The 22,858-nt window shown below is 25.1% G+C and overlaps 1 protein-coding gene and 1 long non-coding RNA gene across 15 annotated transcripts in view; one reads left to right on the forward strand and one right to left on the reverse strand.

The window, feature by feature from the left end:
• The window catches only part of LOC114128903 (calcium-binding mitochondrial carrier protein SCaMC-1-like), a 51,472-nt gene that overhangs the window by 11,157 nt on the left and 17,457 nt on the right, over positions 1-22,858 (reverse strand). For 13 of the 14 annotated variants that reach the window (XM_050206451.1, XM_050206460.1, XM_050206447.1 and 10 more), the window contains 2 exons: positions 10,833-11,123; positions 3,667-3,976 (listed from right to left, as the gene is read on the reverse strand). In XM_050206451.1, the coding sequence (XP_050062408.1) occupies positions 3,667-3,976; positions 10,833-11,123 (601 nt within the window). The remainder of the gene's footprint in view (positions 1-3,666; positions 3,977-10,832; positions 11,124-22,858) is intronic. The other variant, XM_050206453.1, reaches the window with a different exon arrangement.
• LOC126552002 (uncharacterized) lies at positions 726-18,879 on the forward strand. The gene is made up of 3 exons (XR_007605860.1): positions 726-1,274; positions 18,351-18,500; positions 18,594-18,879. It is a non-coding gene; the product is annotated as an uncharacterized LOC126552002 (long non-coding RNA).

Consider the following 22,858-nt stretch of genomic DNA (forward strand, 5'->3'; position numbering starts at 1 on the left):
CAGATTATATGTATATATATATACCTATGTATCAATATAACATTAGAATTATAGCAGTAGGTACTAATTCTTATAATGGTATGTATTATGTTTTCTTAGATGATAATTTGGCAATGGCATATTAAATATAAAATAATATAATATTATAAATAAAATAAATTAATAAATATAATATTAATATTATATAATATTATAATATATAATATATTAGTATTTTTCTATATGAAATTTGCATATAGAAAAATACAAAAAAAAAGTAATTGCTAAAATACTTAATAGCAGATTATGAGAATTTAGAAAAACTACAAGTGTCCGTCAATGTCAGCATTTTCAATATTTTCTGTTTGTATTGTATGTTTAGGTACTTAAGATGTGTTGTTACTTAAAATAATCCCGGATCCAACTAGTGTATAGTACCTGTAAAAAACCGTATCCTAACTCCTAACAAGAGTAGTATCTGTAGTAAAAATCTCGGACCAAGCTAGTGTACACTCGTGATTAGAACCTAGTACTTGGGATCCAATTCGGATGTGCCGGATAAACAGGTAATTATACTTAAATAATTTTATTTTCTAAAACTAATTATCGATGAATAAGTATAATTTATATAATAATAAAAATATTATGTTACAATGACATTATAATCATATATTATTACGCCGATATCGTGTGTTTATAAGTATGTTCTTATTCATTAGGTGCTACTAAAAAAACCTTGTACTTACATTACATATATTGACATTTTATATATAAGTTGTTGGTGTATACAGAGAAAAATAACATTATTGTACACTAATGCCTACAAGTTAAAAAAAAAATAAAACAAATTAGATGAATTGACTCTTCTACGCGTGATTTAAATTTATCTTTTTCAATTTATATTTCACTCGCAAATTCCAACTCCAATACTACCTGTATATAGGTAATAATAAATATAGTCTAGGACTACATGGCCATATTATGACATATTATAAAGCGTACATGATAATATGACATGTATTTACGTTCGTCCTTCAACTCGAAACACTATAATAATATGCATGTGCCAATATATAGAGGAGAAGGGCTAATACGCGTGCTATGGGGTAATATTTCAGTCATTTGTGATTCATTGTGCATTGTAATTATTTAAGTCGACAACGTTGCAAATCTGCAACTATATTTTCTCGTATAATAACGCGTATTCGCAGTTCACAACACGTTCAGTCAACTAAAGTGCTGCAGAGTACATCTGAAGAAGAGTTGCAGTTTTTAGTTTCGTTATTTAATTTTAGGTGAGTGGTTTTAATTACCTTTAGTCAATAGAAAAAGATCCATTCTACTCGAGTAGTCACTTGTAATACAATATATATTATATATTAATAAAACCAAACAAATTATAATATATGCGATGATTTACATTTATATACATCATGGTTTTGAAAATACTTCATACCCAATGTATACAATAAGAGTACTCATATTTTATTTAGTTTTACATAATATTTTATCGTATAGGTACTGATGATTTGTGGATTAGTCAATGAACTATTATACTTATTTTTTGGTACTGATTTTACAATTACTATGTCGTTAAAATCTGTATATTGGCCATGGCTCATTCATTTTAATTAGGCTTGATAAAATATCAGGGATAAGAGTCATAGTTACAGGTTATTCAAATGTATTCATGTATTCAATGAGTATTCATTCAAATGTGTCATAAAATATAGGTAGGTATAGATAATTGTTATTTAACTTAGAATAAAAAATGGATTAATTTGAATAAAGTATTAGTAAAATTATTAATTAATTTAGAAGTACTAGATTGTGTTAATCCATGTTATATTATGTGTGGTATGTTAATACTCGTAATATAGCTGTCATGTACAGAAAACTTGGGAGAAAACTAGAAGGAATGTGTAGTTTAAATATTTAAGTTTTTAGAACTGAACAATATCTTTTTATAGTAAGTACCAATATGGCATATAGTATATGCGATAATGATATCGTTAATTAAAAATTAAAAAATTAAAATATAACTAATAAGATACAAATTGATTATTTTTATTGCTATCATTGCTATTTGAACAAATTATATAGAATATTTCCATTACTTTTAATTAACAACAATATATATCTACTGGGATTTTTTTGTAACTTTTCAATCATAAAAAATTCGTATTAAAAATGATTTGACCTCTACTAATGTCGTATTCATTATTGTATGGCTTATGTGCAGTAAAATATACAATTTATAGAGTATCGTTATACTAATGTATATTTAATGCGATGTGATCAGTATATTATATTCTGGCATTAATATAACAGATGACATTTAAACGGCGATCATTTAGAGGGAAATGAGACAGCTACGCAGGGTACCTACAATATTTAGGATAATAGCTTCACTATGCATTCAGATATGTACTATAGTAGTAAATACATAGTAAAATCTTTTAAAAATTATATTTTTTTTTCAAAGTCACTTTGACTTTGACATATTATTTTGTATGGTCGTTTATGAAAAACAATATATTTCTAGCACGGATTATGTTGAATTAAAGCTTTATACGAACTTTTCAAGTTTTTAATCCTGTCGATATGCATATCTTCGCATTGTACAGCTTATCATATATCTTTTTTAAATAGTGGTACTTATTATTTTAATATAATATTTGAGTATAATGTAGGACTGTTCTTTTAAGTAATTGTAACTAAAAACTACACAAGTAGCTTTAAAATCAAAATTAACCATTGAGCAATGAGTTCCATTTCAAACGTAATTATAAATCATATAATATTTTTTTTATATATAAAACATTTAAATCCAATTATAAGTAACCTAATAGTTCATTTTTTAATGCATTTAGGTATTTCTTAGATAATATGTTGTGTTAGAATATGTTTCTTAAATAGTATTTAGTATGTGATTAGGATATTTCAAATAGAACAATATTATAAAGTAATGTTAGTAATAATAATTCAATAATAAGAAATGTTTAATACTATTTAAAATTTAAATGTACCTACCTATATTATGTCCCATAAGTCCCTATCACTCTTATATCTCTATGGAAAATCAATATATTTAAACGCAGTTTTTTTTACAGTACTAAGTATGGAAATTCTGATTAAATGACATAAAATTCATTTTTTTTTTTTTAAATTCAAAAATTCAAAAAAAAATTTTTATGCATTTAATAATTTTCAATTTTTAATATAGCCGTTTTTTTGAACATATTTTTTAAAACAGTTTAACAAAAAAAATTGAAATTGAATGAAAATTGACCAAGTTACAGCAAGTTATTTTTGAATAATTGTAATAAAAAAATCAATTATTTCACATATGTGGCACCGTAATTCCCGCCATAGTCAAATTTAGTTTTAAAATAAGCCAATCCAAGTACGACATAAAGAATAGGGGGTAGATTGGTTGTTTAAATTGTATAATATACTTAGTACTGTGCAAGAGGAAACTGAAACTGAAACAATTTTTAATATTCCTAGTTAATATAATTTTTAATGTTACATTTCAACTCAGTTGTGTAATCTAGCCAGGAAATAATTAATTTTCATATAAACCAGTGAAAACATGCTATAATAGTATAATGGTAACTGGTAAGACGTATCAACTTTTCTACTACAGTATTCAGATTATATTATTATCATATTTGTTGTACTAACCGTCATTGACTTGGAGTCTAGTGATTACTGTAGATATTGGATAACATATCATGACACCCACAGTGCTGGAGATAAATGCCGAGTAAAAGTTGACAATCAACCTCAGGTAGTCGTCCTTCTCACAGTAATGGGAATAATTTTCCTTGATATGCTCATAAGTCATAAGCTCAATTCCGGTGAACAAGAAAATACTTAGCGTACTTGGCCAGAAACCTTTGAAGAACGCCCATGCACCACCGTTTTTGTAAGTCTTGACCACTACGTCCATGAAATTCGTGTATTTGCCAACGATCAAGCGTGTTTTCACAGTCTATGGGAAAAAATATTGTTAGTATCATTATTATTATTATTATTATTGGTTTTATATCTCATACAGGAAATATCTCTCCGGGATATTTAAAAAATCGGTTTTCGGTACATCAAGCAGGAGTATAAATTATTTTATGTATAGTTATATATAATAAAAAATAATACAACATCATTTTTTTTTCGAAAGTAATATTTAAATTTAACTTTTTATGATTACCTAATGTAAACATCAATTATTATTCATATAATTCATAAACTTCATTCATGGTAAACTAAAAAGCAACTTATTTATAAAAAATACAATTTGGTAAATGAATAATACTTATTCTTAGTTTGTTTTGAAATTTCACGTTTAGTGTTCACACTCAACGTATAATAATAAATTAACTAAAATAAATTGTTCATTTATCTATCAATTACCTAGTATGATACAAGTATAGTGGATAGTGGATTGTGTTATTAGTGTGTATATATTTTGATTTACTTGCTATTTTTTATAATATTATAATGATATAAATTTAAAAGTATACAAATACTTATATATTTTTTTAGGGCTTGACTAACAATTATATGATTACAGAAAACAATGAATATTACTACGTTCATTTATAATGTATAATTATTTTATTACAATAAATAAAAACCTTATCCGAAATTATATATAAGTATTTTTATAAAATATTTTATTATCGATGATAAGTGTTTTGACTAATTTTATTGTTCTTGCTCCTAGATTCATAATAAATTTAAAATTAAATACACATTAAAATTACAAACAGCGTTCGGGGAACTATAATGGGTAGACTAGGGTGACCATATTTCAAAAAAAAAACAGGACACTTTTTTGCAATGAGTAAAATATAGGTATATTTATTGTCAAAACATGAAATAATGTGCAATATTTATTTATGTATAAAACGGGACAATCATGTTTAAAACAGGACGTATGGTCACCATAGGGTAGACATGAAGTTGGGGAAAAAGTAAATTGAGAAATGAAAAATATTGTTTAAAATCAACAATGAAAATTGAATAATTTAACAAAAAGTGAAGAAAATGCCATTCTTTCAGAATAAACAGTTCATATTTTGATATTTTGAGCGTAACATGTCAAATAAAGGTCGTTTACTTCCTCCTAAGCGAAATAACAAAGAAAAATCCATAAAAGTTTTTAATTAAATGTTATAAATGGTGTTTTCTTTATTTTTAGTCGTGTATAATAACAATATAATTCTGTGAATCCGTATATTATAGCTTTAATAATACAGTTTATAAATACAATAGAAAAAACGTAGAAATTGCTTGAGGAGAAAAAACGAATCCATTATTCCCGAGTAAAACAAGTTTCTATTATATATTTTCTTCTTATTTTAATTGGATGAAATACTACAATGATTCGTTTTTGTAAAATAAAAATGATATTATATTTTTGTTTTTTTTTTTTTTGTATATATATAGTCACTGGGAATGAGTTATAATGAACCTTTTTTTTTTAAAGATATACATACGGTAATTGAACCATTATAATTTTACATTTATAATAGACAATATCATTGATCGGAGCATTATTCAATTGATTTTTCATTATTGAATCCGGTGATTGGACCACTATATTTTTATAAAATAATATATATTTAAAATTCATTACACCAGTATGAAGTGCATAAAAAGATTTATTCCAAACGACCATATTATGTCTTATCAAAATATAATAAATCAATATTAAATAATATTTTAGAATCAGCTTCAACTATATGAATATAATGTTGTTATAAAATAAAAAGGATAAAAATACTTAAAATTTAATTATTTACAAAGATTAAAAAAAACATCGCGAAAGTTAATATGGCAAAGTTCGTTGGTGATATAGGTACCAAAAAAATATATTCAGTTAAAATGTATAGGTATTATATTTAATGCTGTCATTAACAAATTTTATAATAGATTTGTATACTTTTGTGTTCTATATTTGTGACCTAATCTTCGAGCACCCTTTAAAAAAATATACCTATTCGATTTGTTGAATTTGTCGTTGCGAATAAACGGATAATAAAATATTAATAAATATTGCATTCATAAGCATGTACTGCCATGTAGAGGTTTGATTACCAACTAATCATTACCTAATATAAATGGTATTAAAAATATATATATTATTTATATTATTGTAAAGATATAAAACTTTGAATCAAACAAAAAACTATCAAAACTAAATTCCTCACCAACAATTGAAATTAATTAAAATAGAAACTAGTAAATTATTATATTTAGGCTTATTTCTTACTTTGTATTATATTTTGTTATTTTTATTTATTATTCGGTATACTTGTGAAATACGATACCTAATATATATTATAATAAAAAAAACACAAATAATACATATTATATTATTTGTAATTTATCATTATGATATATGATTATACTATGAGATAATATTTTTGTTAAAGATATTTTTGTATATTATAACGAGAGAGTATTTTTTATGACTATTCATTAAAACAATATTATTAGAAATTACATACAATTTTTTTTTACTTTCGATTAAATAGGTACTTGAATTTTACTTTATTGAAAACTATATAAAAATTGACAATAGGTTTAATACGTATAGATCGTAGATATTATAAATTTACTAAATTATATTTTGTATTTTAAGTTTATTATAATTAATAATCCACGCAGGGCGCAGACGTTTTTGTGGTTTTTGTATAGGTAATATGTATTTCTTGTACAGAGATTAAGATACTTAAATACTATAACTACTCTTATTTTTTTTTATTAATGTTTGCTGTTTTAATATTTTTAGTGGGCTACACACCGAGTCTTATGGAAGTAGGTGTAATACGAATATTAATTTCACAGTATACATGCGCAGTGGAATACATAATATATATAAAATCTAATGATTGTCTTGATCGCTCAGTACCGATTTTGGCCGTATGCATGTTATAGTTATACATACGTAGCCACATAGGTAAATATTATTACATACATATATTTCACAAATTAATCAGACAAATAAGAAATTTGGATGGTACATTAATTATTATATTATTATTTATACCTATACAGCTGTTTTAATACAAATTATGTTATTATGGAGTTATATAATGTCCACAGTGTACACTATTCATACTAATTAAAATATATATATATAGTTGCTATAGTGTAACATGTAATGTTATAATGGTATAAAATGACTATGTCTATTCTTTAATAATACATAATATAAGGTACTCCATATTGTATATTAATACATTAACGTTTGCAGTATACAGAAGTCCTAATGTTCCACAAAAAATAAAAAGTATTAATCGTGCAATGTAATTGTTAGGCTTACAAAAAAAAATATATATATATATTTTTTGTAACCGTTATAGGACACGCTGCAATTACATGTAACGGATGTATGTAACAAAAAGCTAAAAAATGACCTTTTGACATGTAGATAACGACGTAAATTTATCTAAAGACTTTTTACTTCGTTTAATTTTTAATTGCAACGGTATACTCGTATTATATAATAGAAGATGACGCAATATTAACAGAATAGACGATATCTAATATCTATTATAAGTAATATTATAATATGTATGCCGTGGCCCATAGAATCTATTATATAATTTTATTGATATGGCGGACAACGATATTATATTATATAATGTATTTTTATAATGAAGACTTAATTAAATTATATTAATGAATATAACAACCTTCGGAACTTTTTGAAAAAATTCTATACAAACGACAAGGTTAATGGAAAAAAAATCTGAAATCAAATACCTAAGTCGCAGCTAGTAGAGCGTTAATAAAAAATATATAGTTAATATAGAATATAGATATATGTATAATTATATTATATACTACTATATTTTTTTATATAGGTGCCATACTCTATAAGCCGGTTTATGATTTCGCACTCCATAGACAAAAATAGAAATACAGAATGGAGCTAAAAGCTTTTTTGAGTATAAAAAAAACCACTATACTAAATGGTCCAGCACAAAACATTGTCTGTACCTTTATTAAATGTGTAAAGATACGTCTATTCGGACAAGTTTCGATCAGGACACGGTTAATTTCTCTATTGAACTATAGTATACTAAAGTTCTACAAATGAACATAAATGAACAAAATTTATAATAATATATTACGTTCAACCCTTCCCCGCCATTCTTTGAAATCACGAAATATCTGCAACATTTTTCTGCCTTAACTAATAACTAACAAAGTAGTAACAATATAAATAGTATATATATATCAAGCTATTCTGGATTTAAATTTTTAAATAATAAATTTTGATTAAATTTAAATTTTAAGCTTATATTATAAAATTATTTTATGAGAACATTATTTGTTTTCAAAGTGAGTGACTTTAAGTGAGAATAATATTTAATTTTAAAAAGAATTTGTTTTTTATTTTTTAAAAATTACAATATTTAAAATTTTAAAATGCATAGTATCTCGAATCCATAAAATAACATATCATTAGTACATACCTAATAAATAAAATATTATAAATTGTTTTTTACTATATATTTAGATAGTAGATATCCAAAAGTATTCAACTGTATATAACCTTATGTTTGTGTACATCAATGTGAATATCATTAGAGTAGTGAAAGTATATGGACGACAAGACGTTTGATATGAGATTATTTAATACGAATTTTGACTCTGAGAGTACTTCGTTCCTATAGTAAATTGATTTTCAAGAATCAGAGTATAAAATATAATATAATATATAGATACCATAGTGTGGCCTGTGTACGACAATATACGACAACTGGCAGCCCACATCGCATGAATGCTTAAAGCGCAGTCGTGTTATTATTGATTATTATTATAAGGGTAAAGGGAGAGAACCGAGAAGTTATATATATATATTCACATCGCTGTGACGCTGTATAGATATAAAAAGAAGGAAAACTGACTTTTAGAACAATTTTTTTTTTTGTTTATTCTATGCATCAGTGTGAATCTGTGATTAATATCAAAAAAACAAAACACTTAATGACAATACATATTAAATATCAAAAACAACATTTTTGAGTAGTTAATTAAAATATTTATCGGACTACGCAAATAACGCAACAAAGATGATATAAAGATACAAGACAGAAATCAAAAATCAAAAATACATAAAGTCAAAATTATTTTATAAGCGTTTAAACTTTAAAGTTCAAATTTTTACATTGGATATTCTTTAAACATAGGTAAGAATATTAACAATTAATATCCACTACGATTTTTGTTGATATTAAAAAAATATAACTGAATATTGAAACATTCCATAACGAGTTAATTTATTAAATCCTATAGACAATATATCATTTTAAAAATAGTAGTAGACTAATTTTAAGCTGTTTATAACCTTATAAATAGGGCTAGGATTTATATGCAATAAAAAATTGTAAAATATGCATTTTATTTACCAAAATATGCAAAAACAAATTTTTATTATTTCTAGAGTATTATTATTTATCATAATTCAAAATTGTATTATTATTACATTAAAATATTGAATATTAGTTTATATTATATCATTATTACATTAAAATATTGAATATTAGTTTATATTATATCATTATTACATGCTACTATAATGTGTTGTTTCAATAATTTTCAAATACAAACATCCAGCGATTTGAACGTAAAATAGATTTATACTGACTAAAACTCCTTTCCACATCACACGAGGTTATTGGTGCATATTTTAAATAATGCGATTTATCCTGGAGTTAATCAATATCGATTTCTTAGATAGATAATATTTATTCTTTATATTTACAATAATTCGACGGATAAACCAAAAATTATCGATTTTATGAAAAAAACACCATTTAAAATTAACAATAAATTATAAAAATTTGAAAATTAAGTTAAAAAAAGTCAAAATTCCAAAAATCTATAAATATGCAATTATATGCATTGTGTTCAAAATATGCAAAAATATGCAAAAATAAATTGGTTCTATTTAAACGAGAATTAGCCAAATCGTGGACAAATCTGACAACCATTAAATTTGGACTAAAGGAAAAAAACATGCAAATGCATATAAATCCTAGTCCTACTTATAAAGTATTTGTAATTTTTATTTATTTTTTTTTTTGAGCGATAATAAAAATGTTCTAACTCCGACTATAAGCTTAAGAATGTAATGCGAGACTTCATATTATTGGTTCTTATGAAAATTATTTAAAAATAAATTATCATTTTATTATTTTTAAAAAAATTTAGAATTTGATCAAATTTATAAAACAACAAAAACTTTAAAATTATTTTGTAGTGAAAAATTCATATAATTTTGATTTTTAAAAGTTAAGACTTGAAAATATTATTTTAAGTTCCTTATAACTATCTTTTACAGAGGCTTAACAGTCTAAAAATTATAGAAGCAATTTTTTTTTATAGACATTTTTATGTCAACATTTTGACGATAATACATATTTATTATTTATATTATAAAAAAAAAATATTAATTTTTTTGTTATTTAAATTTTACTATTTTAATATGGCAATAACTAAAGTAATTATCTTATCAAAATAGCTCAAATGTACAAAATACTTTAACTATTAATCATTTGAATATCTATTATATTATAATCTACCTATGTCCTATGCGTTTCTTTTCAACACTCAATATCTTATTATTTATTTTTTAAGTCTGAAAACAGATGTTTTCTTCCCAAATTACGAATAATTTTCAGCCCAAAATAAATATTATAAAATTATTCCCTTTTCATTCTTAAGGATCTTCTTATCTTATAATATTCAGAGAATTTGTTTTTACTTTAAACTTGAATAATACTAAAACTATTCAAAATATAGTGAATTTTACTATAATTTAATAATACATGGGTAGATAAGACCCAATAAGCTGAGTTACGTGCATCGAGCGGGTACAGGAATGTCTGGCTGAACACACCGGCCACCGCGCCGGCTACGAACCTGTCGCGGGCGTTTAAGCGGCCGTCGTTTCGGGATGCCTTCAGCTGGCGTTTCGTAAAGTCGTACATACTAAACTTGATGGCGAACTCGGGTGACGACTTAAGCATGCTCAGCCCGTTTCCACGCCAAAATCCCCGTACGCCCTGTTTGTTGTATACGTGTCGGACTGCCGCTCGAAAACCACCGACATCGGTAATCTTTAAAACATCACAAAAATCATCAATACAATTATGTATTATCATATGAGCTAATAATATGATAGAACTGGTACATTTCTATGATTATAAATCTAAACTCATATTTCAGCGATTTTAACGATAAAATAGTATGTCTACACCATATAGTAAGTATTAATGTATTTATTATTACTTCATTATTTAAACCTAAATATATAGGTATGGTCGTATGGATATATTATATTATCTACGGGTTCATTCAAGATAAAATAATAATGAATAAATAATTCGACCTATAGATGTTACCATGCAGCTTGACTGCGTGTTTTTGCATTAGTTTAGATAAATGCAAAATATTTATGAATAAAACTTGATTTTTTTATCAAATGTATTTTGGTATCTGCAATCATGAGCTGATGAGTCACAAGTTATGACTATACAATATACATCGTTTATATTATGTTGATTGGTTAAAATTGCAATTAATAAAATGCATCGTATTTAAGACTTTAACTGATACAAATGCTTACTAAAGCAATTCGAGGACGGATAAATTAAATATTACCCAGAATAAATATATTATAGATATGCTCATTGATACACTATAATGACTATATTATACGAGTACATAGAATTATATTATGTGTACTGATTTATGTGGACCCGTCTTTGCTATTTTTTTGTGCTGATGGATATTGAAATTCACTTTCCACCACCTGTTACAAAAATATTATTATTTATAATTTTATTTTATTATTATAGTCATCACGAAGCCACTATTATTCAGTTACATTCTCTTATATATCTACTGAAGGATCAAAAATAAATTAGTTATGGTATTATAAGTACCAACCAGGAAAACTTAGTTGATCGATGAAAGAAAAAAATGCTTCTAGAGAAAGCAATTATAGATACTAACACAATGTTCATTATAAAATTTAATGTAGAATACTGATATAATACATCATCAAAATATACATATAATGCTTTTAATGTTTTATAGTTAAGACAAAGTCAGATTTTACATTACCAATTAGTATAGCTACAAATATACATATATATTTTGATTCTGAGTGATGTTAGTATTGATTTTATAATAATTGTTTTTTTACAAATTTCTTCACCTTTGGAGGCAATAAAAATGCTAAAATTTTCAACTTTTGATTTATACAGATATTTTTAAATTTCATTACATTTTTTATAAATGCCAAAATGTATTATGCGTGGTAAACATGTATGACAATTTAATACGAAATTCCTGATTAGTTATTATATTACCAATTAAAAAAAAAAAAAAAAAACGAAAATATACAGTGATAATATTTTTTTATGAGTGTTAATAATGAGTGTTTAAAGTAAGAATTTTGACAAAATCTATCAAAATCGTAAATTATATAGTATTCATATTTTTAAACCACGTTGTAGTAAAACTTTTACGACATTGCAGAATGTACAATGTAGATCCTGATATAACTATTTTTCCTCAGACGATTTTCGATATTTTGTAGTAATTTAAAAACAAATAACTGTGGGTATTTGGAAGTCCAATTCTCTTGACAGTCATTCTAAATAAGTAAAAAATCATTGTAGGTGTAGGTTTTACTATTCCCTTCTGAGCTCAGTATCCATCTGATTTTTATGGTATTTAAATATTTAATATAATTTTTTTTCTTAGATAATTTAAACGAATACTTAATCCATATAGTACATACCTACCGTATTTTATAAAATTCTAAAAATCTTTTGCTATTTAGGTCAAAATAATTAGTATAATAAAACGTCTATAATATAGTAAGTTTAATGAAATACGTCTCAGATATTATGCATTATCCATAAGTGTATATAGAATATGAATAGGTAGGTACCTAATAAATAAATAAATATTTATAAACCACGTTTTTAAACGTTCCGTCGTACTTTCTATACTTATTTTATATTCTCTATGTAATATTGCAGTCGTAGACAAGTAACGTATATAATTTTTGTATGCCTATTTTATTTCGATATTATTAGGCAATATACGTGAATACGTGATTAGTTTTTGTTAGTATATTTCGTCAATGTGAATAATACATACATGAATGTTTAATGAGATAGGCATATTATATTCATATATTGTATAACTGTTTTGAATAATTTATAAATTGTATATCATTTTACCATAGTAAAGGTTAAAATATCAAACTTAATAGCTAATAGGTATACGTTTCTATAATAAGTAAGCTTATAAATATTTAATACTCCCGTCTTATTTCGATTTTAAATAGGTATGGTACCTATTTTTAAAATGTATAACCCGGAACGTCGAGAGATATTATAATAGGACAAGTTATATACTTTATAATACAACGCACAAAATGTATTTTGAATATTAAATGCGTCAGTAACTACACATAGGAGTAAAACAACTAACAACAATCAATGTTATACCTAATATGATTATAGATAAGAGAAAAAAATTAAAACAATCATAAAAATCATTATTTTTATACATTCGTATAGTGTAAACGTAAAGTTTTATTTTACAAAACAAAGGATAATTTTCGTAAATAGATAAACGGCAATAATGTGTAAGTTTACGAATACTATGATTGTATGAATCTTATATTACTCTATGGTCTACAGGAACATAAGAGTTCCGTCCCGAAAAAAAGTATACACAAATCGAGTCATAAAAGATTAGAGAGCAATTAGAGCAATTGGAGACACATTTCTTGACTTCTTGTAAACACGAAGCAAACCATGTCATAATTAGGTCTCGGAACTTAATGCACTTAAAAAGTACCTACTGAATATGCATTCACGTATGCATTTGCCATTTAACCTAACTAAAACACTTTCTAACTTGCAACGTTGCAACGTATTCATCAGAACTGATGTCTGACGATTATGTTTGTTATTTACAGTTAAATCTATTAATGCAATTAACCATAGTCAATCAATTATTTTCAAAAAAAACTGAGATAGGTAAATATTTATAACTATACATAGGGATTTAAAAAACATAATACAATAATAAATAAATAAATAATACACAGTGAGAATTATCAAAATAAATAATATATAAATTTTTTTATCGCCAAAATTTTCAAATAGAATTATTAATATATCATTTACCATAAAACATATACTAAAAAATGGTAAAATTAAGAAATATACTCTTAAAACTATAAAATTACTAAGTATGTACTATAAACTTTAATTTTTTTTTCGTTGTGTCGTAAAATTAATTTCAATCTTACTTAGCAAAGTCTACTGGAAAAAGAATGCAAATAGAATTAGTTTTGAGCCCTATAGTCATAACACATAACGAAATTCAATTTTACTTACATTGTATTTTAAAAAGCATAATTATTTTCATTATTCATTATTATATAAATGCCATATAATTACAATATATTTCATTAAAAAACATAATGTTAATTTATCAAAACACTTAAATGTAATTCACACTAATTAAAAATAGTTGGTACGATAATGTAAAAAAGATCAATAGTTTGGGGTCATATACATCATTTCATAGTTACGTCATACGTGTGTATCTAATTTTCTTTATTTGTTCCTAATTAATATTATATAACTGAAATCGTTGAATGTCATCCAAGGTTAAAAACATTGAATTCAATATTTATCAGTTCATAAATAACAGTTGTGGGTCAAAAGGTGGAATGTTTAATCTCAAATTTATAGTCTGTATGTTATATATTATTTTAAGCTCCAATATTTATTTTACTATAGTAATATTGTGTTTTGAAAAAAAAATATTTATTAAAAACTTCAATTTGTATTATAGTATTAAGAGGGATAGTCAAATTGTACTTATTACCTAAAAATAAATGGTTGAATTGCACTTGGGTACAAAAAAGTATTTCAACAAAAATATTATGCATTTGAAAGAGTTAAACGTTTAAAAAACACTCATTTCCTTTCTCACTTACAAGCTTAGAACTAACAATGATTTTAGTCATTGGTATGGTTATAATGCGGTATATGAAATGTTTCCTTTATATAAAATAATAGGTTGTAGATTCCATTAATCTTAATCATTATGGTATTGTAATATACAAAATTTTCAACTGTTTAAAAATCTAAAACATAAACTGGAAAATGAAGTTTTAACACAATTGCAAATAGATACTTATATAGTGATACAGAATACTGATATAAGATCGTCTACTACACGGTAGCAAAAAAAATAAATAACATTGAAAAATATATTAACTTTTATACTCAAAAGCGAATAACTAAGCTAAAATTTTTTATTGGAGTTTGATATTTGTTTATTACTTCAAAAAAAAAAAAAAAATTATCGCAATGAAAAAAAAATGCGGTAATGACAATTATAATATTTGACGATTTAAAAAGAAAATTAAAATAATATATTTATAATATTATATTAACATGATGTATGTATCTAACTATTATTTTTAACCACGTCAATGATTAAAATCATTTTTAGTCCTAAACCTGTAAATAGGAAAGGAAATGAGTGTTTTCTAAACAATAACCTCTTCAAATGCACGATATTTTTGTTGAAATATTTTCTTTGCAGTTCGACCACTATCTGTTTTTTACCCGAATGCAGTTCGGCCGTTAACTTTTCTCAACTCAGGTGAAATTCGATCATATACCCGTATAAAGAGAACGTCGTACCTGAATATTGTGTTATCTCCGGCTTACACACTACGACACATCAAATTTTCGTTCACCAGCTTAAATATTGTGCTATTAGTTAATTGATCTATTATCAGATTTAAAGATAAGGTTATTTCTAGGTTTTTACGTAACCTTTTATTGATATTATTATTTTTAAGTAAGTTATGACCTTTTTGAAATTACATTTTAAAATAATCATACTTACTTAAAAATAAATAATATTAATAAAAAGCTACGCAGGGCCCTGTATAATAATCTTACCTTTAAATCTTATAATAGGTCAATTAACTCTAATATAAAAACTAATAGACACTGTTGAAACTGGCAAACGAAAATTTGGTACGTCGTACGTGTGTGCGGAGTCAATACATGCAAGTACGACGTCGGGTGTACCTACGTGATTTTCACCAAAAACAACCAAATAAAAATATATAAGTACCTATAATATGTAATTTGCGCCACATCTAAAAATTAATTTTGGTAATTTACGCCACTTTTTAAGGTTGTAGTTTGCTCCACATAAATAAAAATAGATAAAATATCATTATGTAATCTGTACCCCTTTAAAATAACTAAACAATTTTTTTAACAAATTAACATATTGTATTTTTAATCATTGATCAATCAAGTTCATTTAATAATTACATTTCTGGAAAATTTTAAATAAAAATAAAATACCTAAAAGTCAGTCATATTTTAATTATAAATAAATTATAAATTTATATAAGTATGCGTACTTTATATTTTGTATGTATTTGATATATTTCCTATAAATTGTTATTCATTTTATGATATTTATGTTTTATATGCCTAAAACACTAAATACTTATAATACCTAGCTATTACTAGTTACTAGTCGTATATTACATATTCCATTTCGTTTTCTGTCGTGGAGTAAATTACCAAAATAATTTTTTTAATGTGGTTGAAAATAGGTATATCTTATATTTGTGTATTTTGGCAAAAATTAAATACGTACTAAAATGTAAGTAATAAAATTGGCACAACATTTACCTTCCACGACGTCCTCTTAAGTAAAATAATCAAAGGTTAATGTTCAAATATGTATTTAAAAAAAAGGCTTTAAAGCCGAAGTTGAATGTAATATTTTCAACTTAGAAATAGTTTTTATACTCATATAATATAGTACCTAGATAAATTTTTATTTATTCATATTGACATATTGTCAACAATATTAAAACGGTGATACTTATAATATATTAAGCAAGTATAAATACGTAAAATTACTACATGTATAATCCGTTACCTATTATAGGTACTATATTATACTATATTATACTACGATATAATAAATATACTAAAAGACAATTTATACATGATATTAACGTCAAATCTTGTAAAAACGTAGATAAATAATATAATATATTTCTGTGTTACATTCTAATTTTGGGAACGCGTATAATATAGCTGGTAAGATGTTATAGTATTATTTGTGTGCGGCGGCGCAACGAACGGAGTGTTTTAGTCCGGGGACAGATCGATGTAGCTCTACCGGATGCCATGAACAAAGCGGTGGCGGTCCAAAATATTAAACTACCATGACAACCGCTGGGACCGTCGGGTAAATCCATCTTCATTCGTATAGAAGATCCCTTACCCCAAATAAATGGTTCGATGGACCAGCCCAAGCGCTTATTATACGTACATAATAGTGTGGCTCGTGTCTGTGCGAGAGAGCGAGATATAGTGAGATAGAAGAGAGTGTTATAAACAAAAATCGACCGCCTGCCTTGCAAACACCCGGCTCTTGAATAATAGAATGCCTATTGATTTTCGTTCCAATTTTTCATCGCAAATAGCAATGCCTCTCTACCAATTTTTTTTAAGCAACATTGAAAATTATCTCAGTTCTCTAATTTTACTCTTTTTAAGCACATAAATGATAAATACAATAAACATAAAAACCATTCGAATAACTACCTACTTATTCTACCAACATAATTATTTATTCGTATTATGGCCGTTTTCTATTTTTTGTTTTAATTGTATAGGTATCGCATATTCTTATGAAAACGATTATAAATCGATTAATACATGTGTAGGTACCTCTAAAAATTCCACCTACATATTCTCATGATTTATTCAATTGTATACTCTATTCGTATATAATGTTATTAATTATTTATATTATTTTCGTGTTCAAAAATGTTTAAACATTTATAAATCAATGTATTGTATACTCGTTAAACATTTTTCAAACAGCTATAAACCGTCCTACGTAACAATTTGTTATCTTATTTATAAGTTTGAAATTTTAATACGCATATGCTTATACAAGTATAATAGGTATGTTTTTTAGAAGATATTTAGATTTGTCATATAGGTATGATATATGTAAAATAGAAATCATATCTGTATGATGTGTAAACGTATAAAATAGTATAGTATGATACTGTTGTTATTTAAACTTGAAATATCTGTATAAATAAGAAATAATATAATATATAAAAAATTAAACTTTAAACAAAATGTTCTACAAAAAAAATATAAAATTAAAAACAATATGTACGTAAGTTTGGCATAAAATCATTCTTAAAATTGAAATAAATAAATTATATTTTTATTACACAGGGTCGTCATTAGCGATGTTTCAAAGTATGCCAATGAAGACCTAAATATTTACTGATCAAAATTATATGGCCCCAGTTAAATTACAACGCCCATGCAGTGGCGGATCCAGAATTTAATTTGGGAGATGAGGCATAGTAATAGTTACCCAAGGTATTGCCTAACGAGATAGAAATATAATTTTATCACAATATCACACAAACAATATTTATATTTACTATTGAATTAATAAAACCTATAATTTAGGCTAATGAGAGGAGCCAAGGCCCTCGGGCCCCCTTAAAATCTACAACTGCCGACGCTGATTATCAAAGTATGTGTAATTTATTTGTAAAAGTGAATATTTTAGAAAAAAATATTTATTATTTTAAGATTAAATTTGTTAACCCCATACATGTAAATTATAATTTGTATTTTTTTTTTATGGTTTAATCGCAATTGCTGTACGTGCGAAATCAGTAATAATATTAAATGTTGACATTATTTTATAGTCTATATTAGTTCTGTAATTTGTACAAACACATTGACTCGGTTATTTGTTGTTTTTTTTAGCCTGTTATAAATTTGGTAGACGGTCGAACAACTGAAATGGTGTCCACAGAAATCGATGACAAGAATCTCACAAAAAAAAAAAAATCACAGAGCAGTAGTATTAATCTCAAACCATGCGTTTCTTTCTACGTGATGCTATGTAAACATTTTAAACAGAGAACTATACAGAACACATAATAATATAATAATGGACTGTATATAATATAATGGCGGCACCAGCTTCGATTCAGTCGTTTCACATTATATACGTATTGGTCACATACAGTATAATACAATTATAATATATTGTGTGGTGAGTTTTGTTCCCGCGCACGTTATAAAAACACAAAAAAAAATGTGTTTTATAATAATATTATATAGTATTGTATGAGCAGCACGCACGATGCGTACACAAAGGACGAACCCCATCCAGCTGAAACAGCTATATATTATTATAATGCATACATAACCTAAGTGCGTGTAGCGTTTCTACCCTTCTCTTTGACGTATAATATATAATACTCATATATATATTATATACGCACGTCACACTGAGGAACCACGTTCTTACAATGTTTATCATCACGATCTTCGTTTTTTCTTTCTTTACCGAAACGACGCGCAGTTTGTTTTCAAAAACATGATATAATAATATTATCGTTCGAATATTTTGAATTCGATTTCGAGGTCATATAGCAGCAGCACGCCCCAAATCGTATCATAAAATATAAAAATAATATTTTTTTTTTTATACGCACGGTGCCTATCTACGGGCTACAATCTAACTAAATAATAACCTTTATTATAATAAAGGTATACATATGCGACGGTTTAACGTATTCGGTATAGGTAGGTACCTATACCTTTTTTGATTGATTATATAATGTGTTAAATATTATAATATTGTGTGTAAACTTTATTACGTAATCGTTTCTAAACGGTGCAGGAAAAACGAAACAATATTTTTTCCTGTGCGTGTATAAAACCTATTATTGCGTTTATATCAAGTTATTTTAACGCGCAATATAGGCTTATTAGAGAGGTGGGTAAAGTATTAATTAGATAAATGAAAGATAAAAATTATAAAATATTAAATTAAATACAAATTTTCGATTTATGTACAATCAAATATTTGTTAAATAAATATTAAAAATTGAATACAAATTTTTTTCATAATAATTGCTTATTATAATTAAAAATAAATACGTGGTTATTTTGTTGTTACAAACGTTGAAGTTCAAACTATGAAATTCTTTAAAATTATATAAATATGATAATTATTTTTTTGGCGAGTCATATATGATGATAAAATAATAATGTAGGGAATAACTAAAAAAATTAATTATATTTTTATTATTTAGTGGAGTACATAAAGATAACTGTAATACTTAACTAATTCAAGGCTGGGCATTAACGAGTTACTTTTATTTTCATAAATAACTTCTAACTTAACGAGTTAGGTAATGTATGTAATAAAATGTAATATTATGTAATTAATACAACTACATACATTTTTTAAAAATAGTAAAATTCCCATCACATAATATTATTTGTTAAGCTTTAATAAAAAGGTATGATAATTAATTTTATATGAAAAAAAGTAACTTATTTTTAACTAAGTTAAGTTACTTTTTTTTTCAAAATAACTCTTAACTTAACGAGTTAAAATAATTAGTTGGCTTGTCTAGCCTTATTAACTACTACGTTATTACTTAATATATTTTAGTTATCATTTTTTATGCATTATTTTTTTTTTTACAAAAAATCGAATGCTATATATAATGCTTGCATATTATAATATATTATAACTGTTATAAGTATTTTCATAAGGTGAAAAATGAAATATTGTATAGTTTTGGTGGAAACAGATAATTCCCATTCTACAGAGACCAAAAACAATTTCTAAATACCAATTAACCAAAAAATCTATTTTATAAAACATTCAGACTATTTTTTAATGTTAATAAAGTAATGTTTTATTTAAAAAGAAATCGAAACGCATAACAATCTAACGTGAATAATGATATAGTTCACTAAAAAAACTTGTAATTTATGTTTAAAAAAAAAATTATTTCAAGTTGGTATAAATTTAATCTTTTACCCAATTTTACACGTGACTTTTATCAGTAAGTACTATTAATTATGAACATTGCGAAACTCTCGACTGTTGTTCTTATTATACTATATCTAATCATCGGTGTTACTAAGATCATTTTTTTTTAATTTAAATTGTTATCACAAAAATTTCATCATTTCAATATTGAATATATTATGCTCCTTATAAAATGGATTATCAATTGACCTCTGTTCGAGATATTTCGAATTCGTAAATGATTTTTTCTCGCAATATGAATACCTAATTAAATGTATAAAACCTTATGACCTCGACATGCGTGGTGTAATATGAAGGACAATTACTTTTCGATTTTCATTTCTACGATTAAAAACAGACGATAAACCTTATAATTGCTTTATATATTTGAATTCTTTCAAGGCAATTAAAAAAGTATTGTATGCAATTGTGATATAATTAAAATAATTTACACAATATATTATTTTATTTTGTAAGTTTTGTTCAATTTAAATTAATATTACGTACCTACCTAACTACTCAAATCATATTATTTAAAAACTTTAAAATGTTGATAATTTATTTTATTCTCAATATATTTTAGTTTTTTAAATATAATACTAACTATTCATAGTTTTTGCGTTTTAAAATTTTAAATAATATCTATTTGTATAATACTTATTAATTAGATATAAAAATGTAATATTAATAAAACTTAATAATGTTCGAAATCATTAAATAGTTATTGATATTTAATTATTTTAAAATTATCATATTGATATCAAAAAGTTAATATTGTATTAGCGACTACCGAATTGCATTATTATAGATGTCAATATTTAAATAGGAAACCGGTGAAATCTATAATTGTATGTGGAATTTAAACTTTTGTAATTTTTTATGTCTACATTGAGGTTCTTGGTATTATATTATAGCCTAGAAGTTATAAATTGTATTATATAAACCTGAAGGCAGAGACAATTCATATAACAATAAAAAAAAATACTAAAATTTGTACTTTGTACAAAAAATATTGTCGCGCTATACACTTTACAGTGCTTCTATGTAATTTTTGATAGCACTGTAAACTGTCGATGATGGCTAATTTAATTATATTCATTTGGTATTTTTATTTAAATGATTATGGTAATATTTTCGATTCCAGTTAATATTTAATATTTATTCTGCGTACACAGTTTAATACGAAATATAAGATTTATAGACACAACGACACCAAATATCATCACTACATTCATTTACGCCTATATAGTTGAATAAATTTAGAAATTACAATATTCACTATACTTTGTATATTATATAATATATTCATTATGAACGTCACTGTTGTCTTCGAGGTTTTTTGTATGTAATATTTTATAATATTATTTAAATGAATGTATGTATTGTAAGTATTATAATCAACCAAACCGGTGTTGCAGTAGGTTTAATAGACGAGCGAGACGTGTTTCGAAATTATTTGAATAATATAGTCACCCTTTCGTTTACCGTGGAAAATACGACAGGTGGAATATTTTTCGGTTCAGTCACATTTTAATATACTGTTATCGTTTTTTACCATCGACGATTACGATAAAATCGTAAATATGTCCGTTTGCTATGTATACTGTAAATGTATACAGGTAAAAGCTTTTAGGCATAGACTATACTATAAAATCATTTCAGACGATTACTCGAATGATATCGTTTTATAAACGTCATTCCGGTTTTTTTGAAAACATTTTTTCGGTTTTATAGAACTAGTATTTGGATGACGGCGTACGGCATTAATATAATAAAAGACCACAGAGACAGAATGGACAATAATAATAATAATTAGGGCTTGGATTTCAAAGCATATATGCTTATTTTTTTCTATATTAGGTAGAATTATAGAAATATGATTATTTAT

This window comes from Aphis gossypii, chromosome X, assembly GCF_020184175.1.
Source record: "Aphis gossypii isolate Hap1 chromosome X, ASM2018417v2, whole genome shotgun sequence".
In the NCBI taxonomy this organism is placed as follows: Eukaryota; Metazoa; Arthropoda; class Insecta; order Hemiptera; family Aphididae; genus Aphis; species Aphis gossypii.